Source organism: Eleutherodactylus coqui, chromosome 3 (genome assembly GCF_035609145.1).
Source record: "Eleutherodactylus coqui strain aEleCoq1 chromosome 3, aEleCoq1.hap1, whole genome shotgun sequence".
Classification (NCBI taxonomy): domain Eukaryota; kingdom Metazoa; phylum Chordata; class Amphibia; order Anura; family Eleutherodactylidae; genus Eleutherodactylus; species Eleutherodactylus coqui.
In genome coordinates this window covers 14,503,489-14,530,122 of record NC_089839.1, presented here as the reverse complement: position 1 = coordinate 14,530,122, position 26,634 = coordinate 14,503,489, and the positions used below count along the sequence as shown (strand labels likewise).

Sequence of the window (26,634 nt, the reverse complement as noted above, 5' to 3'; positions counted from 1 at the left end):
GAGGCTGAGTTGTTCTGGGGGCATAAATGTCACGGAATAACCGCATGGAAACTTGGCGAAGTCCTGAGACATTTGGCGCGGGATTTGGAAAGCGGCTTATTCCGCTGCAGCCGTGTCTCCCCACAGAGAGGAGAGGGAATCGCAGTATAACGTTCCACATGAAGTCCATGGGACCTTGCGGAGACGTGCGGGACGGCGCCCTCCAGCACCCAGATTTCTGAGCAGAGGCTGTTCTCTATTTGGCCGTTTAGCGCACCCCATCATCCGTCATAATGACACGCCGTCGGACGTAGCGAGCTGCGGCCGAAAGTGAAATCCCGGCAAAGCGCTGCGTTTGGATCACTTTGCCGCATTCGTGTGAGCGCGCCTTTACTCTCACACTTAAGATTGCAGGTTGAAAGTCCGCACGGAAGTTCTGCCCCATGTGACCGCGGCCTACAGGAAGGGAATCGGCGCCGTTGTCTGCAGTTCGCAGCGGCTTCTGTCCCGCTCTTCTGCACACGGATTTGCTTGTTGAAAACGGCCAAATCCTCGCGGCGCTGCGCAGACAGTTTTTGGCGCCGCCAAAGCAGAAATCCCCAGCCGTAAAGGGGACATTGATCAAGCGGCGGGAAAAAATATCCAAATCTGCCTAAATAGACCGCTTTTGGTTTTGCATCCCGTTTTGTTTTGCATCTGACATGTATTTGTCGTCCCAAACCGACATGTGAAACGGAAGTGGCGGTCACGGGTCACGCTTTTTTTCCCCACAACACATATTTTAAAAAGGCGCCAGGAAAAAAAGTTGTCAAGACAGGAACGTGATGTCCCGTTACAAAGCGACGCTAAAATGCGCGGTGTGAACAGACCCCGACGGCCGGCTCGCGGGAGCGTAAGCGCATCGTGTATTACGCACACATAATACGCAGTGATAGCGGTCACTAAAGGTAAGTGGTTCTCACAGACCCCCCCGCCACTAGCGGTTTTTAATGCGTATGATACACGCTTAAAAAAAGAAGGCAGCGTGTTCTATCTGACCCCTTATTTACCCGATTGTTCTCTGCGGGCGCGCAATAAATGCTGCGCATACACAACGACACTACGTTGGGAATGGGAAGGGAGAATAAGAAACTAGGAAGACTAAGATATGTTATGCGCAGTAAAAAATGGCCGCCCTAAGCCTGCTCACCGCCGGCGGTATACATGCGCCATTTCACGCATTCGCACGGCTTGAGCCGCCTTATTGTATTTCGTACATTTGTAAGCATTCTAATAAAGCCCTACCAGAGGCGGAGCTGAATAGGAGGATTCCATAGAGGGTCTTCACAGGGTCACCGTGGTAACCAAACGGCTCCTCACATTGAGGGTGGTCAATCAGGAGACAGAAGCAGCCCCTCCCACTTGACAGCAGCATCTAAATGGCGGGGATCAGGGTTCGCTCAGATCCCAGCGGCATATGGAACGTGCTAAGCGACAATTGCAAAGGTTCGCAATCATGCTGGAGGTCGATTGCAGTCTTGGGGCTCATTCACATGGATGAATCCGTATTACAGATGTAAGGCTGCCTACACACGGGCATATTTGCATCCCGGAATCCGCAGCCGATTGGCGTCTGCTTATAGGTTCCGCAGCAAATAACGCCTATAGAATTCTATTCCTGCGCCACCAATTGTGGTTTCCACTTGCGGAGGAAAAATTGCAGCATGCTCCATTTTTGCGCGGGTTCCGCACAGACGGCTTCCTTTGAAGTCAATGGAAGTCATCCGATCTGCGGCCCTTCTGGAGTTGGCATTGCGCAACAGTCGCGGATTCCACATCATTGCTAGGCGATGATGCGGGAAAAGCAGGAGTTTAAAAAGTACTGCGCATGTCGACGGCGAGCCGGCCGGACCATGAGGAGAAAAGAAAGCGAATACGCATGGGCGCAGCTGCTGCCAGGGCCAGATTCTGTTGCAGGAATCCGACTCGCCCGTCGGCAGGCGGCCTGATACAGAGCGCTAAAACCCCTTTGATTCAGTTCGGGCACGCACGCATATTTTTTTTACGTATGTCCTTATTTGGTCCGTGAAAATTGTGTATTTGTGCGCGGAATCAGTAGCGCTTTAACTGCGATTTTCCCCCCACCCCCCCTTGGGAAAAATGCAGTAATTACACTAACAGCAAAAACCCGCAATACCCAGCGAATATTCACAGTTTGGGTCTCATTGCGAACTTCACAGACCGAATCCGCGTCTGTCTTTTTGAATGAGCCCCTGCGGCCCGTTCACACATACCTAACATACGGAACAGCTGACGTTCAGTCGACCTCCTCCAGCGACATTTCCTTGTTGACCGCCTCATGGATGGAGAAGGTCGCGATAAGGTTTGTTCCCGTGACACGCACATACGTGTCGTTCACTTAGCGGCTCTGTTTGGGTGTGTAATGTCATGTATGTTTTACTTGTAGGTGGAGGAGATCGTTTTACTAGAAGGGCATAAATGGCGACCATGCAAGAACGCTGCAACGAGTTGCGGTAAGGTCCTACGGCACGCTGCGGCGGGATACTCTGTGTACAGAATAACAGCTCTACAGGACTTAAAGGAGATGTCCCGCGCCGAAACGGGGTTTTTTTTTTTTAAACCCCCCCCCCCGTTCGGCGCGAGACAACCCCGATGCAGGGGTTAAAAAACCCACCCGCACAGCGCTTACCTGAATCCCGGCGGTCCGGCGTCTTCATACTCACCTGCTGAAGATGGCCGCCGGGATCCTCTGTCTTCATGGACCGCAGGGCTTCTGTGCGGTCCATTGCCGATTCCAGCCTCCTGATTGGCTGGAATCGGCACGTGACGGGGCGGAGCTACACGGAGCTACACGGAGCCCCATAGAGAAGAGGAGAAGACCCGGACTGCGCAAGCGCGGCTAATTTGGCCATCGGAGGGCGAAAATTAGTCGGCACCATGGAGACGAGGACGCCAGCAACGGAGCAGGTAAGTATAAAACTTTTTATAACTTCTGTATGGCTCATATTTAATGCACGATGTATATTACAAAGTGCATTATTATGGCCATGCAGAAGTGTATAGACCCACTTGCTGCCTCGGGACAACCCCTTTAAAGGGGTGTCCAGTTACCGGGCAACATCCCTTTAAATAGGGCTGACTGTAGTAAAATAATAAACAGGGCTGTACTTACCCCTCCGCTGCCAGGATCCAGAGCTGCAGGCCCGCTGATGCCAGAAGAACGACCGTCAACACTGCGGCCTCTGATTGGCTTTGGCGATCATCTGATTTCTGTTGATGGTAGCTGTCATAACAAATATCAGGGCCGCAGCACTAAGTTCCTGCAGCAGCAGAGGGGTAAGTACAGCCCCATTCGTTATTTTACTAGTCAACCCTATTAAAGGGATGTTGTTTGGTAACTAGACAACCCCTTTTACCCCTGAGGCTGCCTGTCCAGCGTTGTGGTATCCCGCGGTGGATCTTCGCCGCCCGGGAGGAGAAGCCTGCCGACGGATCTCCGCGGTCAGCCTGAGAGATGACCGCGGAGAATCGCGGTAATTCGCAGCATGCTGTGATTTGCTGGCCGTGAGCGGAGAATAGTAATGATTCTCCGCTCGTGGAAAGGGGGGGCTGCGCTTTCCATGTTGCTATGGAAAGCGTGCATTGCATTCCCCATTGCCGGATTATCGCAGCGAGGAATGCAACGCACACCCGCCCATGGACAGGCAGCCCAAGTGATACGGACGGCTTTGGACCTCAGGACGCACCTTTGGGGATTTTCATCACCACTCTTCAAAAGCCATAGTTTTTTTTATTTTTCCGTCAAGGCCGTATAATTTTCTGTATGTTGAATTGTAGTTTTCGTGGTGCCGTTTATCGGATACGTATCGTATATTGTAGAACGTTTGTGAAGTCTTTTTGGAGGGCAGAGAGCAAAAAAATTCTGCCATTGTTTTTTGGGTTGTTTTTTTAAAGCGTTAATCATGCACCGTAAATCACACGATACATTTTTTTTTCCTGCGGGTCCGCACAATTACAACAATACGAAAATTATATATATATTTTTTTAGAGTTTTCCACTTTTGCACAATAAAATCCCTTTTTTGGGGGGCAAAATATACTTTTTTTTTTGCATCGCTGCATTCAAAGTTCCATTGATGGAGCTCTGCGAGGGGCTTATCTTTGTGTGACAATATGTAGCTTTTAGTGGTACTATTTTGGGGTATATATGCTTTTTTTTAATGCTTTTTAATGTGTCTTTTTGAGAGGCAAAATGAATTTAAAAAAATCAACCATTGGCTCTGTTTTTTTCACAGCATTTGTCATGCGGAATAAAAAGTCCATTCAGTAGAGATGAGCGAGCATCGCTCTTCTCGAGTAACTGCATTCTCGTCCGAGCAGGCTTGGGAGGTGAGCGGGGGGGATTTCTCTTTTCCCCCGCCCCCGAGCCTACTCGGACGAGAATGTAGTTACTCGAGAAGAGCGATGCTCGCTCATCTCTAATATTCAGTTTATTGTACAGATTGTTAAAGATGTAACAATACAAAACTTTTTTTGCATTTATTTTGTCATTTTTTTATGTCTCTTTGGGCAGCTTGCCACCGTGTTTCTCCGATAATAAGCCCTAGCTACACTACATGTAACAAAAAAACAATACCTACTGCCAGCACTCGTGTCTTCGCTTTGGGCTGCAGCGCTGTTGCAGGCTGCCATGTCCTGCTGCACACCAACAGAGCAGTTCTTCCTGGTAGCGGGGCTTGAATACCCTGTCTCCAGCAAGCGAATGCTCTGATTGGGTAATCAAGTGCCGCATTAGCCAATGAAAGCCGACACTCGATTAACCAATCGCAGCCATTCAATGATGTCATTCAATGAATGGCTGTGATCGGTTAATGGAGCGCTGGTTCTCATTGGCTGACGTGGCGCTCGATTAACCAATCAGAGCATTAGCTTGCTGGAAGCAGCGTATTTAAGCCCCACTACCAGGAAGAACTGCTCTGTCGGCGTGTCGGAGGACATGGAAGCCTGCAGCAGCAACTGACACCAGTGTGAGGACCGGAACGCCGGCTGCTAGGTGAGTGTTATAAGACACTGTGACCAAAGTTAATATAAGACAGTGTCTTATTTTAGGGTAATAGTAGCAATCATAAGCAATGGCAGACCTGGGCACCATTGTCTGGTGCAGTTGGCATTGCAATCCTTTGGACCTCCGCGATTTAAATATTAAAATTGCACTCTACCCATAGGATAGGGGATGAGTATCTGATCAGTGGGAGTCTGAATGTTGGGACCCCCACAATCTCAAGTATGGGGTCCTGAGCCGCCATCCTGGGTATCAGCTGAGCCTGTGTGCCGCCGGAGATTGTATAGCGCAGAGCTCGGCTTCTGTTTGTCAGTCCCATAGATGTAAATAGAGGGATAGATATGCACGCTCGACCGCTGTTCTTTCATTTATGGGATACGGGGTAACAGGACCCCATTCCGGAGATTGGGGATCGCTGCAGTTGGACCTCCGTAACTTCTTCATGACACGGCCAAAGGACGCAATGGTATTTTGGAACTTTTCATCTCTTTTTCAAAGTTCTAACTTTATTTTTCATGGACGGAGCTGTATGATGGCTCGCTCATAGCCAGTAGTTTTATTGGTGCCGTTATGGGGTGCATAGAATGTAAAAAGGAAGGAAAAAGAGCTGCGGTGGAAGGGGTTAATATGACGCTTATCGTTTTCACATTGTGTCCATTTCCATTCCAACAGAGTGCAGCTATCCGATAAAGGGAAGCGAACAGTGAAGAGGCGTTCCGCCGACTTCATCCGGTATGTCCTTGGCACGTAATTTCCGCCGGCGCGAGTCGCCATAGTTGTGCGATGTGTCCTTTTACATTTTCTTTTTTCTCATAGAAATCCCCATGGAACTACCGGACATAAATCCGGGGAAAAGTTGGAGAATTGCAGGAACCAGAAGGCTCAAAAACAGAAAGACATTTGGTTTAAGATAACGGTGTGTCCCTGTCTGGCGCAGTCTGTGTAATACATTGATTCGTAACGTGTCACTTTGTGCTTTCTGTGTTGTCATCGGTCCGGGACGTATTGTTTCTCCTTGGGGAGTGCACCACAATGATGTAGTATAGGCCACGCAGTGCGCTCTGGGAAAAAAATATGCAAATGAGTGAGTGAATAATCCTCCACAGCGCCACCTATTGGAAGCTAGCTTCCCTAGGAGTCAATATCCAACCTTTTTAAAAGGCCTAGGGATGTATCCTTCAGGGAAATCTGAATTGGAACAGGTTAAAGGGGTTTTCTGGGACTATGACCAACTTCTTGGAACAGTGTCCTTTGACATAACCTGTGACTAGGTTTCAGTTATTGTTACACACGTCTTTACATGATGTCGTCACTGCTGGTCCGGTTTGCACCGTTCAATCAACTGCATGCTTTAGACCTCTGGTATAGCTATGTATATGGAATATCACTGTGGCGGATGAGTGAAAAATAAAGCCTTAAAAAAAAAAAGTGTATGAACTCCAAAATGGTCCCAATGGAAACTACAGGACGTCCTGCAAACAACAAGCCCTCACACAACTGTATCAACGGAAGGATAGAAATGTTATGGCAGTCAGAAGATGGGCAGAAAATATATAGAAAATGCCTTGATACATTTTTTTAAAGATATATTTCTCATCCGTGCCGTTGGGGGACCCAGTAAAGACCTTGGGAATATCTGCTGCCCTAGGAGGTGGACACTAAGCAAAAAGTTTTAGCTCCTCCTACCAAATATACCCCTCCTGTAGCCACTAAATTCAATCAGTGTCCGTAGAAGGCAGACCTTTCCTGCGCTGCAAATATTCCTGTTTTTTGCTGCTTCCAGCATCAGACGGCAAATACAGGGTGGCCTGACCCCCCTGTTGCCCTACTGAGGGACGCCGGAAAGTCCTTACCCTCACTGCTGGTCTCCCTGCCTCCCGAAGACAAGGTGGCCCAGAGGGTTCTTAAACTCCCTGGTGAATTGCTGGTTACATCCCTCTCCATCCGGGCACAGTGCCTATATCCTCCACGAAAGGAAGGGAGATGTTGGAAGGGGCAATCTGCTGGAGTCTGGCAAGTGGATGCGTCACATCTCAAGATGAGTATTCTCCCTGACAGTCTTCACTTACCCCACAACCACCAGCATCCACTAACATCACAGAGTCTCGTTGTCCCTATACCATTTTACCTTTCTGTCGCGCAGCCCTTCAGCCATGTGCTGCATGCTTTTCTCACCTGCCGATCCTGAGCATGCTTCCCCTACCCAGCAACCGCTTCTGCCATGTGTTTCTTCACATGGAGGTACCTGAGCTTCCGGGTCCCGTGCTTGGAATGGTTATCTGTTCCACTTACTGGCAAGTTGCGGCCTACTTCTGGTAGGGGCTAGACTTCCGATCAACACTCCGGAACCTTGGGCTTCAGCATTCTCCATTGCGGACTTCACGTTTAGACTGAAACTTCCAAATCCGCACACGGCTATTGGGGTACTGTTGACTAATCCTTGGCCCCTCCTTTCACTAGAGTGCGTGATTTTTCCCAGGCATCTACTGTCAGCTCCTCCTCCATCTTCCGTTTCTCCTCTGGCTTCGGAATCATACGTGTGCAGTCTTCAGGATCGGGTACTTTCTGCCTTTAGCGGCTATCCCCTTCAGCATGATTCTCCCTGCAGTCACTAGCATCTTTCCAGTCGAGGAGTAGCTCATTGTGGCAGCCCTTCTAAGCTAATATTAGTCACACTCAACTCGGTGCACCTATCATGTTGAACACTAGAGGGAATACCCTTAAGGTGTGACCACACTCTTCACTTGCTCCCGCTGCAGTACGAAATTTCAGTGTGGACAATACCTGTCTGTCACAGAGACCTTACCCAGGACCTCCACTGCTCCGTTTACACCTACTCTGGAACCGGAATGGGCATGTTCTCTGTCCCTGGCAGTGTTGCACCGCACCAAAGTGTCAGGGAGCATTGTGGAGAGGTTGGAGAGGTCGGCTACTCCAACATCCGCTTACCGTCCCTGAGGGCTAGGCCTCCTCCTCCACTGACTGGATATGAGGCAGACCTTCTACTGAGCACAGGCATTCATGCTCTCCTCCCTCATCTGCTTCTACGCCTCCCCCATAGTCGCGGTTTGAAGTCCCTTCCAAAGAATTGCATTCAGAGGGTGAAATGTTAAGATTTTTCCTTAGATTGGGAGCAATCCTCTGAGGTCTACTCTCTGGTGGACAGTCGTCATGGAGACTCTTCAGGTCAAGGACCCACATCCTTCCCTGTCCGAGGAGCTGTTTTAGTTCTGATGTCCCAAACAGCCACACAAAACCTTTCCCGCCCGCGTAGAATTTAAGGAGGTACTTGCAAAAAAAAGTAGAATTCCCTGGACAAAGACTTTACTAAGCCTGAGCATCTGGATCTTATGTACCCATTGCCAGGGGATTTGGTTAAGAAGTGGTCGTTTACGCCCTTGGTGGTTTCCCCCAGTTTCTCAGCTGCCAAAGTGCGCTACACTGGTACTCCTTTACCCTTTTCAGGACCAGCGTGATAAGCTTGGAGTCCTTTGCTAAATCCTCTTTTGAAGAGGCTAGGTTTGCTCTCAGACCCATCTTTACATCCTTCTTGGTTAGTAGGGCCTCTTCAGAATGGGTGAGACAGCTGCGCTGTGGTATCCCCTCGAGCCTGGAAATATGTTTGTGAAGCTTCACTCGATGCTGTCGGACTACCAGCTCGTACTTTGACCCTCTCTGTAGCTATTCACAGCATGCTATGGCTCAAGGCCTGGTCGGCCAATGCCACCTCTAAGAAATCTTGGACGAGCCTTCCTTTCGTAGGCTCCCACCTCTTCGGTAGCCTCGATGAGATAACGGGTGGAAAGAGTTATCCTCTTCCTCAGAACAAGGAGTCTAGTCAGTCCACCTTCAAGAAGAGGACTGGTTTTCAGTCCTTTTGGTCTCTCCTGACTGCACTCTCCAGAGAAACACCAGTGGTCACAGGACTAGAGGAAGAAGACTTTATTTAATCCTTGTCCATCTTGGAGCTCCCATCCTCAGACCTCCAAGCCCTCCTCAATGAAATCTTCAGCATGAAAGGAAGCCCCGACCCATTGCTTCCAAGGTGGGAGAGACGTTTGTTGCTTTCTCAGGATGCTTGGCTCTCACAGGTCTGGGACTCCTGGGTGCATGAGGTGTGGCCCCTTCAGGCTAAAGGACTGGACGAGATTCGTTCATTCGTTTAGCTTTGACATGCTTGAAAACTGAGTGACGCATCGTTCGGTGTAAACGGCAGCCATTCAGTACTGAACGGCTGCTGCTTATAATGAATGGAGGCGTGTGGGGGGAGACTTTCCCAGGGCTTTTGCTTTTTATCCTTCAGTCATTCTTCGACCCACGAGTCATTGTCCCAGTACCCCCAGCCCAGTGGTTCACAGGCTTCTACTTCAATCTGTTTGTCATCCCGAAAAAGGATGTGTTGGTCCATCCAGTTCTGGACCTCAAGCTCCTGAGTCGCTTTGTCAGGGTACGTTACTTCTAATTGGAGTCTCTCTGGGTTGTCATTGCCTTGATGGAACAGGTCAAATCCCTCTCGTCCATAGACATTCAAGATACGTAGCTTCACATCCCGATTCTTCGCTTCCATTAGTGTTTCTCACAGTTTGCGATCCACTCAGATCATTTCCCACTTGTGGCCCTCCCTTTCGGCTTGGCCGTGGCTCCCTGGGCTTTTACAAAGGTCTTGGCATCCTTGAACGGACCCTGGGCAATTTCAACTGCTTCCCGCATGAACTATCACTAAATTGAATATAAACATCCCATTTGGAAGCTTTTCGGTATATATGCTGCTATTTCATCATGTATAAATTATTATGCTATGTTACAATGTGTATCATTTTTGGTCTTTTATACATACCGTATTTGGGTGTTCTCTGGGCAACTGTACTTTTTTCATTATGTTTTACTATTACTATACATATTAGCTTGATTATACGGATCCCATATAACTTGTATATTTTTCTCTGTCTTCCTTTTTTCTCTTATCTATTCCTTTTACCCCTTCATATATGAATTTGACAGATTTGTGCTTTTGACAAAGGAGCACGATTAGTTCCCCAACACGTTGCACTCCATTGGCTCAGCCTCTAACCCTGTCTGTATCTACATACGTTTGTCTGCTAATAAACCAGTTGAAACTGAAAACCTCCAGGACTCTTTCTGGTTTACTGAGAACGAACCTGGATTTAGAGGAGTCCTGCGTTCCTATAGGGCTCCTCTATGAAGTAGGTCTCCTCATCCCTACCATCAATACATCTATATTTTCGGTGTTATCCAAACTGCTAAGGAGCGCGCAGGTTTTCTTCTACCTTATTCTATATTGCGTTTACGACCGAGGTCCTCTCTACCTGCGGGCATCCCCCCATGTGCTCTTCCTATGGATTAGGGGTCCTGCTTCTTTGGATACATTCTTAAAGCCTTCCTGGACTGACGGAGTGGACGCCTGTAATCGGACGGGTGCTCCACACCAGGTGAGTCCCACCATTTACATTCCTGTATATTTTATACATGACTCCATAGCCACCTTCTCTATAGAATCCTTTAGATTGGAGCGCTAGTCCGCTGATCTTTATATTGGCATCCTTGGTGGTGCTCCTTCATGCCATGGAAGTTATGGCCATCCCATACCTGCACTTATCCTGATGAAGGCCAGCCTCAAGAGCCTTTCCATCACTCTGGACATCCTCACGGACTTTGGTTGGGTCATCAATCATCCCAAGGCCATGCTCGTCCCCTTTCACCTGCTGACCTTTCTGAGCCTGTCCTTTTAGTACCTCTTGGGCACTGGCGAGGCATCCAGCAGACAAACTTCAGACCCTTCAACTTCACGTCCGCTGCATGAAAGTCCTGGGCCGCATGGTCTCCTCTTTCGAGGCAGTTCCATGCGGTTCAGTTCCAGTCACTTCCTACAATGGACCAGTCACTCGTGATGGAACATATCGCTGTCATCTGGATGGCCATCATCAGATAGCCAAATTCTAAAAAAAAAGCCCAACATAGTGATCATGGGAGATTTTACCGATCCAGACATTTGTTAGGAATCTCTCAGGTAAAAGTAATGGATCCAACAAATTCTTATCCGCTCTTACTGACAACTTTATCTTCCAAAAGGTCGAAGAGAAAACAAGGGGATCTGCGCTCTTGGACCTAATTCTTATCAACAGGGAGGGAATGGTTGAGGAAGTAAGGGTGGCTGGGACCTTAGGGGGCAGTGATCATGCTATCCTTGGATGTTGGATAAAACTCAGACCTCAAGGTTGGATTTCAGAAAGGCAAATTTCAGTTAACTCAGAAAGAGGATAGGAAGAATCCAATGGCTGGATGTTCTTAAGGACAGAAATGTCCAAGAAGGTTGGGAAATATTGCGAAATGAGATTCTCAAAACACAATTTTTAACAATCCCTAAAAGAAGGAAGAATGGGAAGCATTTAAAGAGACCCGGGTGGATGAGCACAGAACTTAAATATATTTTTCTTCCTTTTCAGCATGTGTGTCTCAAATGGAAAGAAAGGGGAATATCAAAAGAAAAATATAATGCGGTCTGCAGGAACTGTAGGGCAAGTGTCAGAAAAGCTAAAGCTAATAATGAATTGAGGCTTGCAACAGAGGCCAAAGAATAGAAAAGGATTCAGTTATGTCAAAAGCAAAAGAAAAGTCCAAGATGCTATTAGATGCTTACAGGATGAAAATGCTGAATTGGTTAAGAATGATGTTGAGAAGGCAGAACTTTTGAATTCCTATTTTGTATCTGTTTTCTCTCAGAAAGTAGATGGAACATCAACTGACCTTTCCTGTGCTATTGGGGGTATAAAAAGAATGCAGCCTATCTGTAAGCAGAGAAATGGTGAGGGAACACATGGCTAACCTAAATTAATTCAAGTCTCCAGGTCCAGATTAATTACCTAGGATACTAAAGGAAGCAGCAGAGGTAATTGCTGAACCACTCGCTATAATCTTTAAAAATACCTGGAGAACAGGAGAAGTCCCAGAAGATTGAAAAAGGGCAAGTGTCCGTATCTTCAAAAAGGGAAGAAGGTGGATCCAGGAAACGACAGGCCTGTGAGCCTGACTTCTATACCGGGACAGATCTTTGAACAAATTATAATTTGTTAAACAACATGTATGCAAGTACTTGGATGAGAATGGAGTAATTAACCAGAGCCAGCATGGGTTTGTAACAAACAAGTCCTGCCAGACCAATCTAATTTCCTTCTATGACAGAATCACCGACTGGGTTGATCAGGAAAAAGTGGTGGATATAGTATATCTTGACCTTAGTAAAGCATTTGACAAAGTATCTCATACCATACCTATTGAAAAAATGACCAAATATGGGATTCACAACTGGCTGAGTGATCGTACTCAAAGAGTGGTCATAAATGGCTGCACATCCAAGTGGGAGAATAAAAAAGCACATACAGAATGGGAGGAATTCAGCTAAACAGCATCAGATGAAAGTACAATGCAGGCAAATCAATAATTTCCAAAAAATTCTCCTGCATTATGATGCAATACCATAGTATTACATTTTTATTGTGATTTGACTGATAACCTATTAAGCCACGACATGGATTGATAGCGGCGGGTGCCATCTGTAGGAAACAGCCAGCACTCAGTCCCTTTTCGTACAAACCCTGAACGCACAGGACATAACTGTATGTCCACTGTTGTTAAGGGGTTAATGGAAGTTTCTGTGACTACTATTGATGACCTATCCTTAGGGCTCACTTACATGGGCGTATGTTGTTGGGCGACTCACACCTGCGTATTTTTTTCACATGCATGAAATAAAAAAAACCCTGTCCTATTTTGGTGTGTTATGTGCCAATCTAGGATATGGGTTCTAACATACGCAGCAATATACATATGTTATGCGGGACACGTATGTCTGTGAGCCCTTAGGATACGTTATTAGCATCTGAGTGGTTGGGGACCCCTGCTGATCGGCTACGGCCTTTTCTCAGGCCAGTGGTGTACGTTTCCAGAGACCCGCTCAGTTGCATGCAGGTGAATGGATTGGGGCACTTAGGTGCATCGGGCGCGGGATTGCTGGTATTCCCAACAGTTGGACCCCATCGATCAGGTATCCACTGTTCTGAGAATTAGGGGTACTTGTCTTTAATTAAGAACCCTTTCAAGGGCAAAGGCATCCAGGTGATGTTGTTTTACTTGCCCGGAGCCCTGCAGTGTATTACATCTTTAGTCGGCTGTCTACGGTCTCTGTCCACCGTGCGTCTCATTCAAAGCAGGTTTTTTTTTACATTGTCTCCTGTGAAGACTCTGTAACTTCTGTCTTTGTCCATAGATCCCTCAAGGTCGCAGGTACAATAAGATGTGGTTATTGGATTCCATCAAGAACGAGTGCGGTTTTAACTTCCGAGCTTTCCAGGTATGACTGAGCCACTCTTCCTTCTGCCACAGGGCATAGACCTTGCCATGGATTTATCATACACCTGTCGTAAAGCCCTCGTCACATGCATGCCACTTAGGTGAGCGCCATAGCATCTTCACTGCTTACTATACAAAGCAGCTTGGTCTCATTCACTTGAATGGGACTGAGCTGATCTTGGGCCACATGATGAATGCATGTCAGTGGCTTGAGAAGAGGCCTTGTCACTCACCCAAGCACCATGGCCTCTTCTAACGGCTGATCGGGGGTCCTGAGTGACGGATCCCCAGTGATCATGGGCATCTTGGGTCCGTTCTCAAGCCAATTCCATATGACAAAGTGTCTGTCTTGTATACTGTGTCTAGTGTCCATGCTGCTTTTTGCTTAGTCCTGCCCAGTATGTGTATAATGTTTAACAGCGATTCTTCTTCCCCAGTTCCACTATGTACGCAACATGGCTGCTTTCTTCGTGGATAATTTCTCCATCGCCAAATGTCTGGTTCAAGTGTCAAAGAAGATCCAAGGCACAAACTATCGCAAGGTACCTGTTACTTTTCTTTTTGGCAGACTCTGCTGCTTTGCATATACCCCGCTATCATTTTCTTTCTCTTCCGCCGTTCACTACGATGCCGGATGGGGAGAAACGGGCCGATTGCTGGATATATGGGAACTGCGGCCAGAATTGACCCCACAGTTGTATATTAGACGGTTCGAGGCATCCGGCTCATCCGTTTTGATGCTGGATGCCATCCTGCTGCGTGCAGTGGTTTTTGTCTGATTATGGGTGACCAGAGCAGAAGATGCGTTATAATGGCATCAGTTGTATCCGACTGGACAAAACCAATATATGCAAAATTTTAAGGAAACCTCCTGTTAATCTCTTCCCGACAGCATAATGTAAATAAACGTCATGCGATTGTGAAGGGCGTATGGAGCAGGCTCGGAAGAAGAGTCCACTCCATACTTGACAGCCGCCTGCAGTGGCGCTGAATGGAATTGGCTCTAGTCACGGCCATTTAAGGGGTTGTCAGAGTTGTATGTTCTCTCTAAAAACTTGTTCTCCATGCAGTAATATAACAAATAGGCGAGTACTCCCCTCTTTCCGCTCTGCTCCCCTGACATCACTTGTACAGGTTGCTCCAGCTTAACTGCACAATGTCAGAGGTGCTGCAGCCAATGACAGAGCTTGGCACTGGATTGCTGAGCTCTGTCATTGGCTGCAGCAACCTGTGGCGTCCCGTAAACAGGTGGGGCTGCAGCCTGTAAGCAAACAGGAGCAGGAACTGAGCTGTGCTGCCGGACACAGCGGGGGGCGGAGAGAGGTGCGTTTATGGGGAACTGGGTTTTACAGAGAAAATACAACTCTTATAACCCCTTTAACTACTTCTACGCAGTCAAAGCTGATGGCACGTTCATCTAAGCTGCCTAAAATGCACATCTTTTTTCTGCACCATGAACACCGTAAAAACAAAATTCCCCAATAATTGTGTAATTGCATTTTTTTTCCGTTTAACTCCACTTAAACTTTTAAAGGTTTTCGCATACATTATACGGTAAATGAAACGGTACCATTAAAAAATACAACTCGTCCTGCAAAAAACCCAGCAAACCCTCATACTACTCTGATGACAGAAACTAAAAAAGGTACGGCTCTTGGAAAGCAAAAAAAATCTGTTCATGAAGGGATTAATTACAAAAAAAAAAAAAAGTTTCTACTTTTGTTAGCTAGGCTGTACTTGAAAATATTCCTAGGGGCGCTGCTTGCCCCATAGGTGGAGTTCTAGGTGGCTCTATAGCTGCGGCTACTAATGGCCCCATTGGTGATAACGTGTCTGTACACTGAGACCTGTGGTGTAATCTTGTATTTTGCAGATAGCTATAAACGCAGCGCCGGTGTATACATCACAAGAGCAGATGGATATGAGTATTATCAGCCCTTTGGATACAGTAAATGCCTTGGATCACCGGACCGAATGCATCCAGGTAACATTGTCAAGAATTTCACATGGAGCTTAACAGGATCGGCTTAGAGAGATTCTCCAGGACTGAACTATTGATGACCTGTCTTCTAGATAGGTCATCAGTAGTTGATCAGTGGGGGTCTGCCACTCTGGATCCCCACCGATCCGCTGCTATCAAGCCAGCTGATACTATAGACAGAGGCAGAAGTAGACCAATGTCTGTTGTGCAGCAGCCCGGTTTGGTAATGCTTGCTTTACCTTTAATGGGAGCGGCGCCTGCAGTACCAACCGCAGCCGCTGCAGTACGGACAGAGCTGTGCGCTTCCTGCACTGTCCAAAATGACAGCGGGCTTAGCGAACAACTGATCAGTGGGACTTCCGAGCGGTAGACCCCTGCCAATCAACTATTGATGACTTGTCCTGAGGATAGGTTATCAATAGTAATAGCCCGGACAAGCCCTTTAAACCTCTGTTTTAGCTTGTTGAGATATTCATGCCATCTTGTAGACTGAACTCACATGGTAGCGCTGCGGCCTCTTCTCAGGTATGCAACGTCAGGTTCATCAGTCACATGGCCTTCAAGTGAATGGATTGAGCTGCTATACCAGGCATACAATGTACCGCGCCGAGCCTGGTATGGATTAAAGCCACTCTCGCTTCAATCAGCTGATCAGCGGGAATCCCAAGCAGCGGACCCCCACGATCAACTGTCACAAGGATAGGTCATTAAAGGGGTTGTCCCGAGGCAGCAAGTGGGTCTATACACTTCTGTATGGCCATAATAATGCACTTTGTAATATACATTGTGCATTAATTATGAGCCATACAGAAGTTATAAAAAGTTTTTTACTTACCTGCTCCGTTGTTAGCGTCCTCGTCTCCATAGAGCCGACTAATTTTTGGCCTCCGATGGCCAAATTAGCCGCGCTTGCGCAGTCCGGGTCTTCTGTGTTCTTCTATGGAGCCGCTCGTGCCAGAGAGCGGCTCCGTGTAGCTCCGCCCCGTCACGTGCCGATTCCAGCCAATCAGGAGGCTGGAATCGGCAGTGGACCGCACAGAAGAGCTGCGGTCCACGAAGCAAGAGGTTCCCGGCGGCCATCTTCACAGGTAAGTATAGAAGTCACCGGAGCGCGGGGATCAAGGTAAGCGCTCCGGTAAGCTGTCTGTACGTCCCTGCATCGGGGTTGTCTCGCGCCGAACGGGGGGGGGGGTTGAAAAAAAAAAAAACCCGTTTCGGCGCGGGACAACCCCTTTAATAGTAAAGTCCTGGAAACCCCTTTAAACAGGTTCTCCCATTAAAGACATTTATCCCCTGTGCACAGGAATACAGGATCAATGTCTGATCACTAGGGGGCCTCCTATTGCATTCAATGGCAGCCGCACTTGCAATACCAATCTGGGCTGTTGCTCTACGGCAAGTGCAATCTATAGCGACAACGGTGTTGGTATTCACCTGATCGAGGATCCTCAGCGGCGGACCCCCACTGATCATCTACCTTAAAAAAAAAAACTTAAATTCTCTGACCGTCCCTTTAAGACTATAAAAAGTGAAATACTTTGAAGTGATGAGACTAATATTCTGATATGATATATCTCATATATATATATATATCCTTCCGTCCATTTCTTGATTTCCGAGAGGGTGCAGGAAGCAGATGATCTTTATAGTAAAAACTAGCTGCCGTCTGCCCGCACCCGGAGGTGCCATCTGCTACCTATGCCCAACAGATCAGCAGGTGACGGAGACCACTGTGCCCGGGGGTGAGGTGCCAACTGCATGTACCGTTTACATCAGTCACAAATAGCTGCGTTATGAGAGAGTCTGTGCCATGAAAGTCTGATAGGTGCAGCTTCACGGATTGCAGTACCCATATCTGTCTAGTTCTGGTTCCCACGGGCCCCCAGCATGGCTGAAAGCGGTAACCGGGACTTATACAGGCGAGCTGGCTTTAGTGCGCTGTTTCCGTAGCTTCCATCCACTTCAGTCAGCGCTTTGGAAACGGCACTCTAAGTGCTCAGCTCTTTTCGTGGGCTCCGGCCGAGTGGCCGGTAACCATGGTAGCGTTTCCCATCTCGGCTATGAAAAACCCAGATGGGAACACCCCTTTAAGCAAACAGCACAGCGAGCTACGCTTTTTTTTGCAGCTGCGGTAAGTCCCAACCATTGCATTTTAGAAAGTATAGTGGGGGCCAGAAGTTGGATATAGGTGTAAGAGCGGCATCATATCCTACGGGTAGCATGTATATTGCAATGTGTACATCCACCTGATGCGATGAGAACTTGACACATTTGCTCGGCCCCTTTTTCCCCAACCAGGTCCTAGCATAGTGATCCCCCATTTCCTGCAGGGTAGTGAATAGGAATAGCTTTCTGCCTACTTGTCAGAAGCCGCAGCATCTGCAGTATATGGCGGTATAGCTGAGAAGGCTCCTTCTGCAGGGGGTCTAAGGAGGGTCTATATTATCAGCTGTCAGAGCGCGGAAACCAATTCTGTCCTGAGCCTGCCCCCAGTAAGAGTGGACTAATAGTGTAAGCTGCCATAGGGGAAAGAAGACTGATTCTGTCCTGAGCCCGCCCCCAATAAGAAGGGACTATATTCTCAGCTGCCAGAGGGGGAAGGGGACTAATTCTATTCAGAGCCTGCCCCCAGCAACACAGAGTACCAGCAAGTACCAGGGAATACATGGAAAATACTAGAAAATGCTGTAAGCTAGTAGCTATTACCAGCCTTTCCGAACCTGTTCCGTGGGATAACACCTTCCATGGAAGTAGGCACTAATGTCCCCCAACACAGATCATATTCAGCGACTCCTCGTGAAACTAGACGGCGGTTTCACGCAATGGTTGTACTTGCCGTCAGCTGTCCGCAGCGGTTACAGTTTACAAGCTCCTCCTATTTGTATCTCCCCTAACGTCGCTGTTGGCTGAACGGTCATAACTAACCTCGTCCTCCCTAGATAGACGGCATGAAGCGTCGATCAAAGTGAGGTAAATACTCCAGCGGTTAATATGTTTCATCTGTCACATTCTTATAGTCGTGTCTGCGGAAAAGATACAACCCGTCCCTGGAAAGCCTCGACCTCTGCAATCTTGCCAATGATCCAGGTAAGAAGCGTCTCGGTAAATGAGGGTGGAGTCGTGTTATATCTGTACGTTATACATTGATGTTACATGAGGTTATGGTATTACTGGACATCAAAGTGCTTTTCTGGGACTCCAATATTGATGATCTCTCATTAGGAAATGTCTTCAATATCTGATAGGTGGGGATCTGCCTCTTAGGACCCCGCCGCACAGCTGTTTGAGGTTGTGGCACTCGGACCAGCGTCGCCACTGCTCCGCTCTACACCAGGCACATTGCTGTACGTTGTGTAGTGGAGGTACCCGGTATAGCGGCTCAGTCCAATTCACTTAAATGGGATTGAGCTGTTCCCACCCTACATAATGAATGAACCTCATGTCACTGCCATGACCCCAGTGCTCACTTAGTCTATTCAAATAGCTGATTGGTGCAGACCTCCACCGATCCGATATTGATGGCCTATCCTAAAGGATGGCTCATTGTATCACAGTTTTGGAAAGTCCGTTTAAAGGGGTGTTCCTATCTCAGCTAAGCATGATTGCCATGAGAATGCTGCACGCTACGAGGATGAGAACAGATGAGCACAGCTCTTTCCACAACCCCCATAGAAGTAATCGGACAAGCATGTGATACTCGGAACAGCCACTAGGCAAAATACAGCGTTCTGAGTGCAAGCAGGATCGTGCTTGGATGTAAACATTGAAGCGGCCAAGGTGCTCGGACGAGTGTTGTGGCCCCTTCAATCACAATCAGCTGATTGCTGGGGGCGTCCCAGAAGGCTGACCCCCCACTGATCAGATCCTTAGGATAGCCCATCCATTTTTAAGATCTGGTTAACCGACCTCTTTAAAAGACGTTTATATCTTGCCCACAAGATCAGAGGATAATTGTTTGATTCCTGGGGGTCTGACTGCTGGGACCCCCCAGTAATCCCAAGGCAGGAGCACAGCAATGCCCCATGTGAAGGAATGGCAGTGTGCTCCCTTCATGTCTGTGGATGCGCTCTGCAATCTTCCATAGAAGTGAATGGAGCAGATGGTCATTCATGTTCACTGCTCTATTCCCGTGGGACGTGGAGGTGCACTGGTTTGGGGATTACGGGGGGGTCCCAGTGCTCGGACCCCAAGCGATCATTTGTCCCCTATCTTGTGGATCGGGATAACAATTCATTAGTGAGAATCCTCGTTAGGGTGCGCTTGCAGACAGCAGATTTTGGTGCGGATTTAGACGTGGATTTCGGCACTGATCTGCAGCAGATTTCATCCTTTCATTTGAAGGTGTCAGGTCCGCTGCAGATCCGCATCAAATGGCACACGAACGGTGTAGATTGTAGTGCAGATCGACACCAAAAGCCACAGCACAAGATACGCTCTGGATTTTGGTGCTACATGTAGTGCACGCACGCTTAAGGGTATTTTGGTTTCTATCGGGTATATACAATGGTTGGCTCTACAGGAGGAGCTTTTATCCTGCCCGGTTTCCCCTCCAGTGCGCTCTCCAGGCCGTTCCCCCATGACAAAAGAAGCTGATTTGGGGTGATTCCAGAGAGAAGACTGTTGCACCCCTGCTATCCACTTATTGTCGGAGGCTCCTCTTCACAAAGCAGCGCTCTGCACGCTGGAGCAGCCCATTTAATTTGTCCTTTACACATTGGCTTTGTGAGTGGGACGTCTGACCAGATGGTGGGGGGCAATTATGGGGCAGCTACTATAATGTGCATGCAGCCTAATTGTGTATGACAGAAGTGCTGTATGATGGGTGAGAGCAGGAAGGGGTTAAAAGTAGACTTGGTGTTAAACGATGGTGCAGAGAGGGTGATGCAATTAACCAGCAGACCCGTGCGGCAGCGGCTCAGTGACAGGCGCACAAAGATGCTCATTGTGACGTTCCAGTTTGCTCCATTGTTTTCTGGCAGCCTTCCCTGCTTGTAATTGCTTTTAGCATGCAGCAGTCAGTGTCATGTGTGACCGAGCGGCCGCCGTTTATTTACATTGTACGTGCGCGGCGAGCATCTCTGTGAGTAACTGCTGCACGCATTCAGGGGTGTTCACCGTGCGTGGAAAATAAAATGGTTTGTGAACCACGAAAATGTGGTTACGGTTTTATGATGTGACCGTCTCGCATGAAATCAGGTTATCTGTACAGACGTCACCGCGGAAAGGTGGGTGATGTCGCCCTCTTGTGGAAAGTGGAGAGTATGACAAATGAATCATATTGTCTATTGGACAGGCTTGTTTCTCTTATCTGGTTGCTGTATGGCAAAGGGAGGTCGCAACATTGAAAGCTGCACTCACTATTCTGCTGGTGGAGTCACTGTGTACATACATTACTTATCCTGTACTGATCCTGAGTTACATCCTGTATTATACTCCAGAGCTGCACTCACTATTCTGCTGGTGGAGTCACAGTGTACATACATTACTTATCCTGTACTGATCCTGAGTTACATCCTGTATTATACTCCAGAGCTGCACTCAGTATTCTGCTGGTGGAGTCACTGTGTACATACATTACTTATCCTGTACTGATCCTGAGTTACATCCTGTATTATACTCCAGAGCTGCACTCACTATTCTGCTGGTAGACTCACTGTGTACATACATTACTTATCCTGTACTGATCCTGAGTTACATCCTGTATTATACTCCAGAGCTGCACTCACTGTTCTTCTGCTGGAGTCACTGTGTACATACATTACTTATCCTGTACTGATCCTGAGTTACATCCTGTATTATACTCCAGAGCTGCACTCACTTATTCTGCTGGTGGAGTCACTGTGTACATACATTACTTATCCTGTATTATACTCCAGAGCTGCACTCACTATTCTGCTGGTGGAGTCACTGTATACATACATTACTTATCCTGTACTGCTCCTGGGTTACATTTTGTATTATACTCCAGAGCTGCACTCACTATTCTGCTGGTAGACTCACTGTGTACATACATTACTTATCCTGTACTGATCCTGAGTTACATCCTGTATTATACTCCAGAGCTGCACTCAGTATTCTGCTGGTGGAGTCACTGTGTACATACATTACTTATCCTGTACTGATCCTGAGTTACATCCTGTATTATACTCCAGAGCTGCACTCACTATTCTGCTGGTAGACTCACTGTGTACATACATTACTTATCCTGTACTGATCCTGAGTTACATCCTGTATTATACTCCAGAGCTGCACTCACTATTCTGCTGCTGGAGTCACTGTGTGCATACATTACTTATCCTGTACTGATCCTGAGTTACATCCTGTATTATACTGCAGAGCTGCACTCACTATTCTGCTGGTGGAGTCACTGTGTACATACATTACTGACTGTTCGCTGACCGGCCTCTGACTGTTCGCCGACCGGCCTCTGACTGTTCGCCGACCGGCCTCTGACTGTTCGCCGACCGGCCTCTGACTGTTCGCCGACCGGCCTCTGACTGTTCGCCGACCGGCCTCTGACTGTTCGCCGACCGGCCTCTGACTGTTCGCCGACCGGCCTCTGACTGTTCGCCGACCGGCCTCTGACTGTTCGCCGACCGGCCTCTGACTGTTCGCCGACCGGCCTCTGACTGTTCGCCGACCGGCCTCTGACTGTTCGCCGACCGGCCTCTGACTGTTCGCCGACCGGCCTCTGACTGTTCGCCGACCGGCCTCTGACTGTTCGCCGACCGGCCTCTGACTGTTCGCCGACCGGCCTCTGACTGTTCGCCGACCGGCCTCTGACTGTTCGCCGACCGGCCTCTGACTGTTCGCCGACCGGCCTCTGACTGTTCGCCGACCGGCCTCTGACTGTTCGCCGACCGGCCTCTGACTGTTCGCCGACCGGCCTCTGACTGTTCGCCGACCGGCCTCTGACTGTTCGCCGACCGGCCTCTGACTGTTCGCCGACCGGCCTCTGACTGTTCGCCGACCGGCCTCTGACTGTTCGCCGACCGGCCTCTGACTGTTCGCCGACCGGCCTCTGACTGTTCGCCGACCGGCCTCTGACTGTTCGCCGACCGGCCTCTGACTGTTCGCCGACCGGCCTCTGACTGTTCGCCGACCGGCCTCTGAGTGTTCGCCGACCGGCCTCTGACTGTTCGCCGACCGGCCTCTGACTGTTCGCCGACCGGCCTCTGACTGTTCGCCGACCGGCCTCTGACTGTTCGCCGACCGGCCTCTGACTGTTCGCCGACCGGCCTCTGACTGTTCGCCGACCGGCCTCTGAGTGTTCGCCGACCGGCCTCTGAGTGTTCGCCGACCGGCCTCTGAGTGTTCGCCGACCGGCCTCTGAGTGTTCGCCGACCGGCCTCTGAGTGTTCGCCGACCGGCCTCTGAGTGTTCGCCGACCGGCCTCTGAGTGTTCGCCGACCGGCCTCTGAGTGTTCGCCGACCGGCCTCTGAGTGTTCGCCGACCGGCCTCTGAGTGTTCGCCGACCGGCCTCTGAGTGTTCGCCGACCGGCCTCTGACTGTTCGCCGACCGGCCTCTGAGTGTTCGCCGACCGGCCTCTGAGTGTTCGCCGACCGGCCTCTGAGTGTTCGCCGACCGGCCTCTGAGTGTTCGCCGACCGGCCTCTGAGTGTTCGCCGACCGGCCTCTGACTGTTCGCCGACCGGCCTCTGACTGTTCGCCGACCCGCCTCTGACTGTTCGCCGACCCGCCTCTGACTGTTCGCCGACCCGCCTCTGACTGTTCGCCGACCCGCCTCTGACTGTTCGCCGACCCGCCTCTGACTGTTCGCCGACCCGCCTCTGACTGTTCGCCGACCCGCCTCTGACTGTTCGCCGACCCGCCTCTGACTGTTCGCCGACCCGCCTCTGACTGTTCGCCGACCCGCCTCTGACTGTTCGCCGACCCGCCTCTGACTGTTCGCCGACCCGCCTCTGACTGTTCGCCGACCCGCCTCTGACTGTTCGCCGACCCGCCTCTGACTGTTCGCCGACCCGCCTCTGACTGTTCGCCGACCCGCCTCTGACTGTTCGCCGACCCGCCTCTGACTGTTCGCCGACCCGCCTCTGACTGTTCGCCGACCCGCCTCTGACTGTTCGCCGACCCGCCTCTGACTGTTCGCCGACCCGCCTCTGACTGTTCGCCGACCCGCCTCTGACTGTTCGCCGACCCGCCTCTGACTGTTCGCCGACCCGCCTCTGACTGTTCGCCGACCCGCCTCTGACTGTTCGCCGACCCGCCTCTGACTGTTCGCCGACCCGCCTCTGACTGTTCGCCGACCCGCCTCTGACTGTTCGCCGACCCGCCTCTGACTGTTCGCCGACCCGCCTCTGACTGTTCGCCGACCGGCCTCTGACTGTTCGCCGACCGGCCTCTGACTGTTCGCCGACCGGCCTCTGACTGTTCGCCGACCCGCCTCTGCCTGTTCGCCGACCCGCCTCTGCCTGTTCGCCGACCCGCCTCTGCCTGTTCGCCGACCCGCCTCTGCCTGTTCGCCGACCCGCCTCTGCCTGTTCGCCGACCCGCCTCTGCCTGTTCGCCGACCCGCCTCTGCCTGTTCGCCGACCCGCCTCTGCCTGTTCGCCGACCCGCCTCTGCCTGTTCGCCGACCCGCCTCTGCCTGTTCGCCGACCCGCCTCTGCCTGTTCGCCGACCCGCCTCTGCCTGTTCGCCGACCCGCCTCTGCCTGTTCGCCGACCCGCCTCTGCCTGTTCGCCGACCCGCCTCTGCCTGTTCGCCGACCCGCCTCTGCCTGTTCGCCGACCCGCCTCTGCCTGTTCGCCGACCCGCCTCTGCCTGTTCGCCGACCCGCCTCTGCCTGTTCGCCGACCCGCCTCTGCCTGTTCGCCGACCCGCCTCTGCCTGTTCGCCGACCCGCCTCTGCCTGTTCGCCGACCCGCCTCTGCCTGTTCGCCGACCCGCCTCTGCCTGTTCGCCGACCCGCCTCTGCCTGTTCGCCGACCCGCCTCTGCCTGTTCGCCGACCCGCCTCTGCCTGTTCGCCGACCCGCCTCTGCCTGTTCGCCGACCCGCCTCTGCCTGTTCGCCGACCCGCCTCTGCCTGTTCGCCGACCCGCCTCTGCCTGTTCGCCGACCCGCCTCTGCCTGTTCGCCGACCCGCCTCTGCCTGTTCGCCGACCCGCCTCTGCCTGTTCGCCGACCCGCCTCTGCCTGTTCGCCGACCCGCCTCTGCCTGTTCGCCGACCCGCCTCTGCCTGTTCGCCGACCCGCCTCTGCCTGTTCGCCGACCCGCCTCTGCCTGTTCGCCGACCCGCCTCTGCCTGTTCGCCGACCCGCCTCTGCCTGTTCGCCGACCCGCCTCTGCATGCGCTGTGACTGTTTCTCAGTAATTCACTGTTTTTCCCACAGATTTACTTTCCGCCAACATTTTCTTTTCTGTGAACGCCTCTTCAGCGATAGAAGTGGTCCTACAAATCATTTCGGAGTCTTACCCACAGGTAACAGCGATCCCGGGGCATCAGTAACGGTAAAATAGCACAAGGTGTAACCACGTGTGACAGTGCCATGTCTGTGTGACGCCACGCTCAGCTTCGGCACCCCGCTGCTTCCTGCACTGAGCCGGTCTGTAATGTAAGTAATCTAGCTTATAGCACCGCTGCTGCCCCCTTAGGGTGTCCAGCCTCCCACAGTTGGTCTCTCCCGGCACCCAATGAATGGGCACCCCAGTCAATCATCCATGTTTATTAAAATGGTGGAATAAAACAGCGCCTCACCTATCTGTAGGTTGTTTCTGGTAGTGCAGGACCTGGGTGATTTGGTCCTGAAGGACCAGACGCTCTTTAGGGATTTTACCCATGTGGTGGTTTTACCGCCCTTTGTATTTTTTAATATCTTTTTTTCACTGACTTTTTTTCCATATTTATTAGTTTTATTTGGGGTAAAAAGCTTTAAAGTATTTTTGTATTTATTTATTTATACTTTGTTTTTAGAATTAGTATATTTACACTAAGGCCTCATGTCCACGGGGAAAATCGGGCCCGCTACGGATTCTACATGTAGAATCTGCAGCGGGTCCCTCCTGCCCCGCGGACGTGAGCGCTGAAAATAAGAATTTAAAAGAATTTACCTATCCGTAGCGGGCGGCGAAGCGCTGCTCTTCCTCACGGCCGGATCTTCTCTTTCGGCCGGCGGATGAATTCCTTACGCCGGCGGCACGTCGCCGGCACGTCGTCGACGTGCCGCGCGCATGCGCCGGGCACATCCGCCGAGCCGAAGCAAGGGAGATGCGGCCGTGAGGAAGAGAAGAGCTTCCCGGTCCGCTGCGGGTGAGTAAATTCTTTAAATTCCTATTTTAGGTCTCCCGCGGATCCGGACGGCTTCCATAGGCTTCAATAGAAGCCCGCGGGAGCCGTCCCCGCGGGAGACCCGCACGAAAATGGAGCATGGTCCAGATTTTTTCATGCTCCATTTTTTTTTAAATGCCTTTTATTGACGATCCGCGGGTATTTATCTACCCGCGGGTGGTCAATGCATCCCTATGGGGTGCGGATCCGCGCGCGGGAGATCCGCTGCGGATTTTAAATCTCATTTTGCCCGTGGACATGAGCCCTAAACTACCAGAACGGGTCCCTTTATTTTGTTTTGGATGTTTTGATCTATAACGTGTGTAGTTTTTGATCACAGGGCTCATACGGCGACGGTTTTGCTTGGTGTCAGCGGCTTTATTTTCTTTTTTTTTGTAGTTCTTTCACACTTCCTCCCACTGTAGCTGGGGGTCATCCATAGGAGCCGCATTCATACGAACCCCTTAGTTACAGGGGAGAACATCCCCAGTAGTGACAGTAGTCACTGACAGAGCTGATCAAGGTCTGCTAGGATCCTGCTGCTCTTCTGTGACAGGGGGCATCTGGCGGTCATGTGATCGCTGGGTCACATACTGGAAGTTATACTTCTACTTTAGTACATAGCTGGGAAAGCAGAAGCTGTGACAGCTGAGGACCCAACCTGCTGCTTGATTGCAGCAGCAGAGGCTTTAATCCCGCGCTGTACTTAGGCAATCAGCCAGGATTAAAGCCCTGGACCAAGCACCGTATATTGTCCACACTTGGCACTTAAGGGGTTAATGTAGGTGAGCTGCAGTAGCAGACCATTGACAGGTGTGGTGCTGTTTTTGGAACAAAGCCATGGCCATGGCTGTCCTACTGCCGTACCACCCGTTTATACAGTAGGGGAGGGTTTTATCATTGCAAAAGTGACGTAAAAAAAGCGCAAATTTTTGGTGGCCGCCTTTCTTTTT

The 26,634-nt window shown here is 50.2% G+C and overlaps 1 protein-coding gene across 1 annotated transcript in view; it reads left to right on the top strand.

Moving 5' to 3' along the window:
• The first annotated feature begins 2,424 nt into the window (after positions 1-2,424).
• Positions 2,425-26,634, top strand: part of LOC136619696 (nuclear RNA export factor 1-like) — a 58,336-nt gene continuing 34,126 nt past the window's right edge. The window contains exons 1-8 of the mRNA XM_066594463.1: positions 2,425-2,492; positions 5,714-5,773; positions 5,858-5,957; positions 13,326-13,409; positions 13,846-13,950; positions 15,282-15,392; positions 18,407-18,476; positions 24,747-24,835. Of these exons, the coding sequence (XP_066450560.1) occupies positions 2,458-2,492; positions 5,714-5,773; positions 5,858-5,957; positions 13,326-13,409; positions 13,846-13,950; positions 15,282-15,392; positions 18,407-18,476; positions 24,747-24,835 (654 nt within the window). The 5' untranslated portion in view covers positions 2,425-2,457. The remainder of the gene's footprint in view (positions 2,493-5,713; positions 5,774-5,857; positions 5,958-13,325; positions 13,410-13,845; positions 13,951-15,281; positions 15,393-18,406; positions 18,477-24,746; positions 24,836-26,634) is intronic.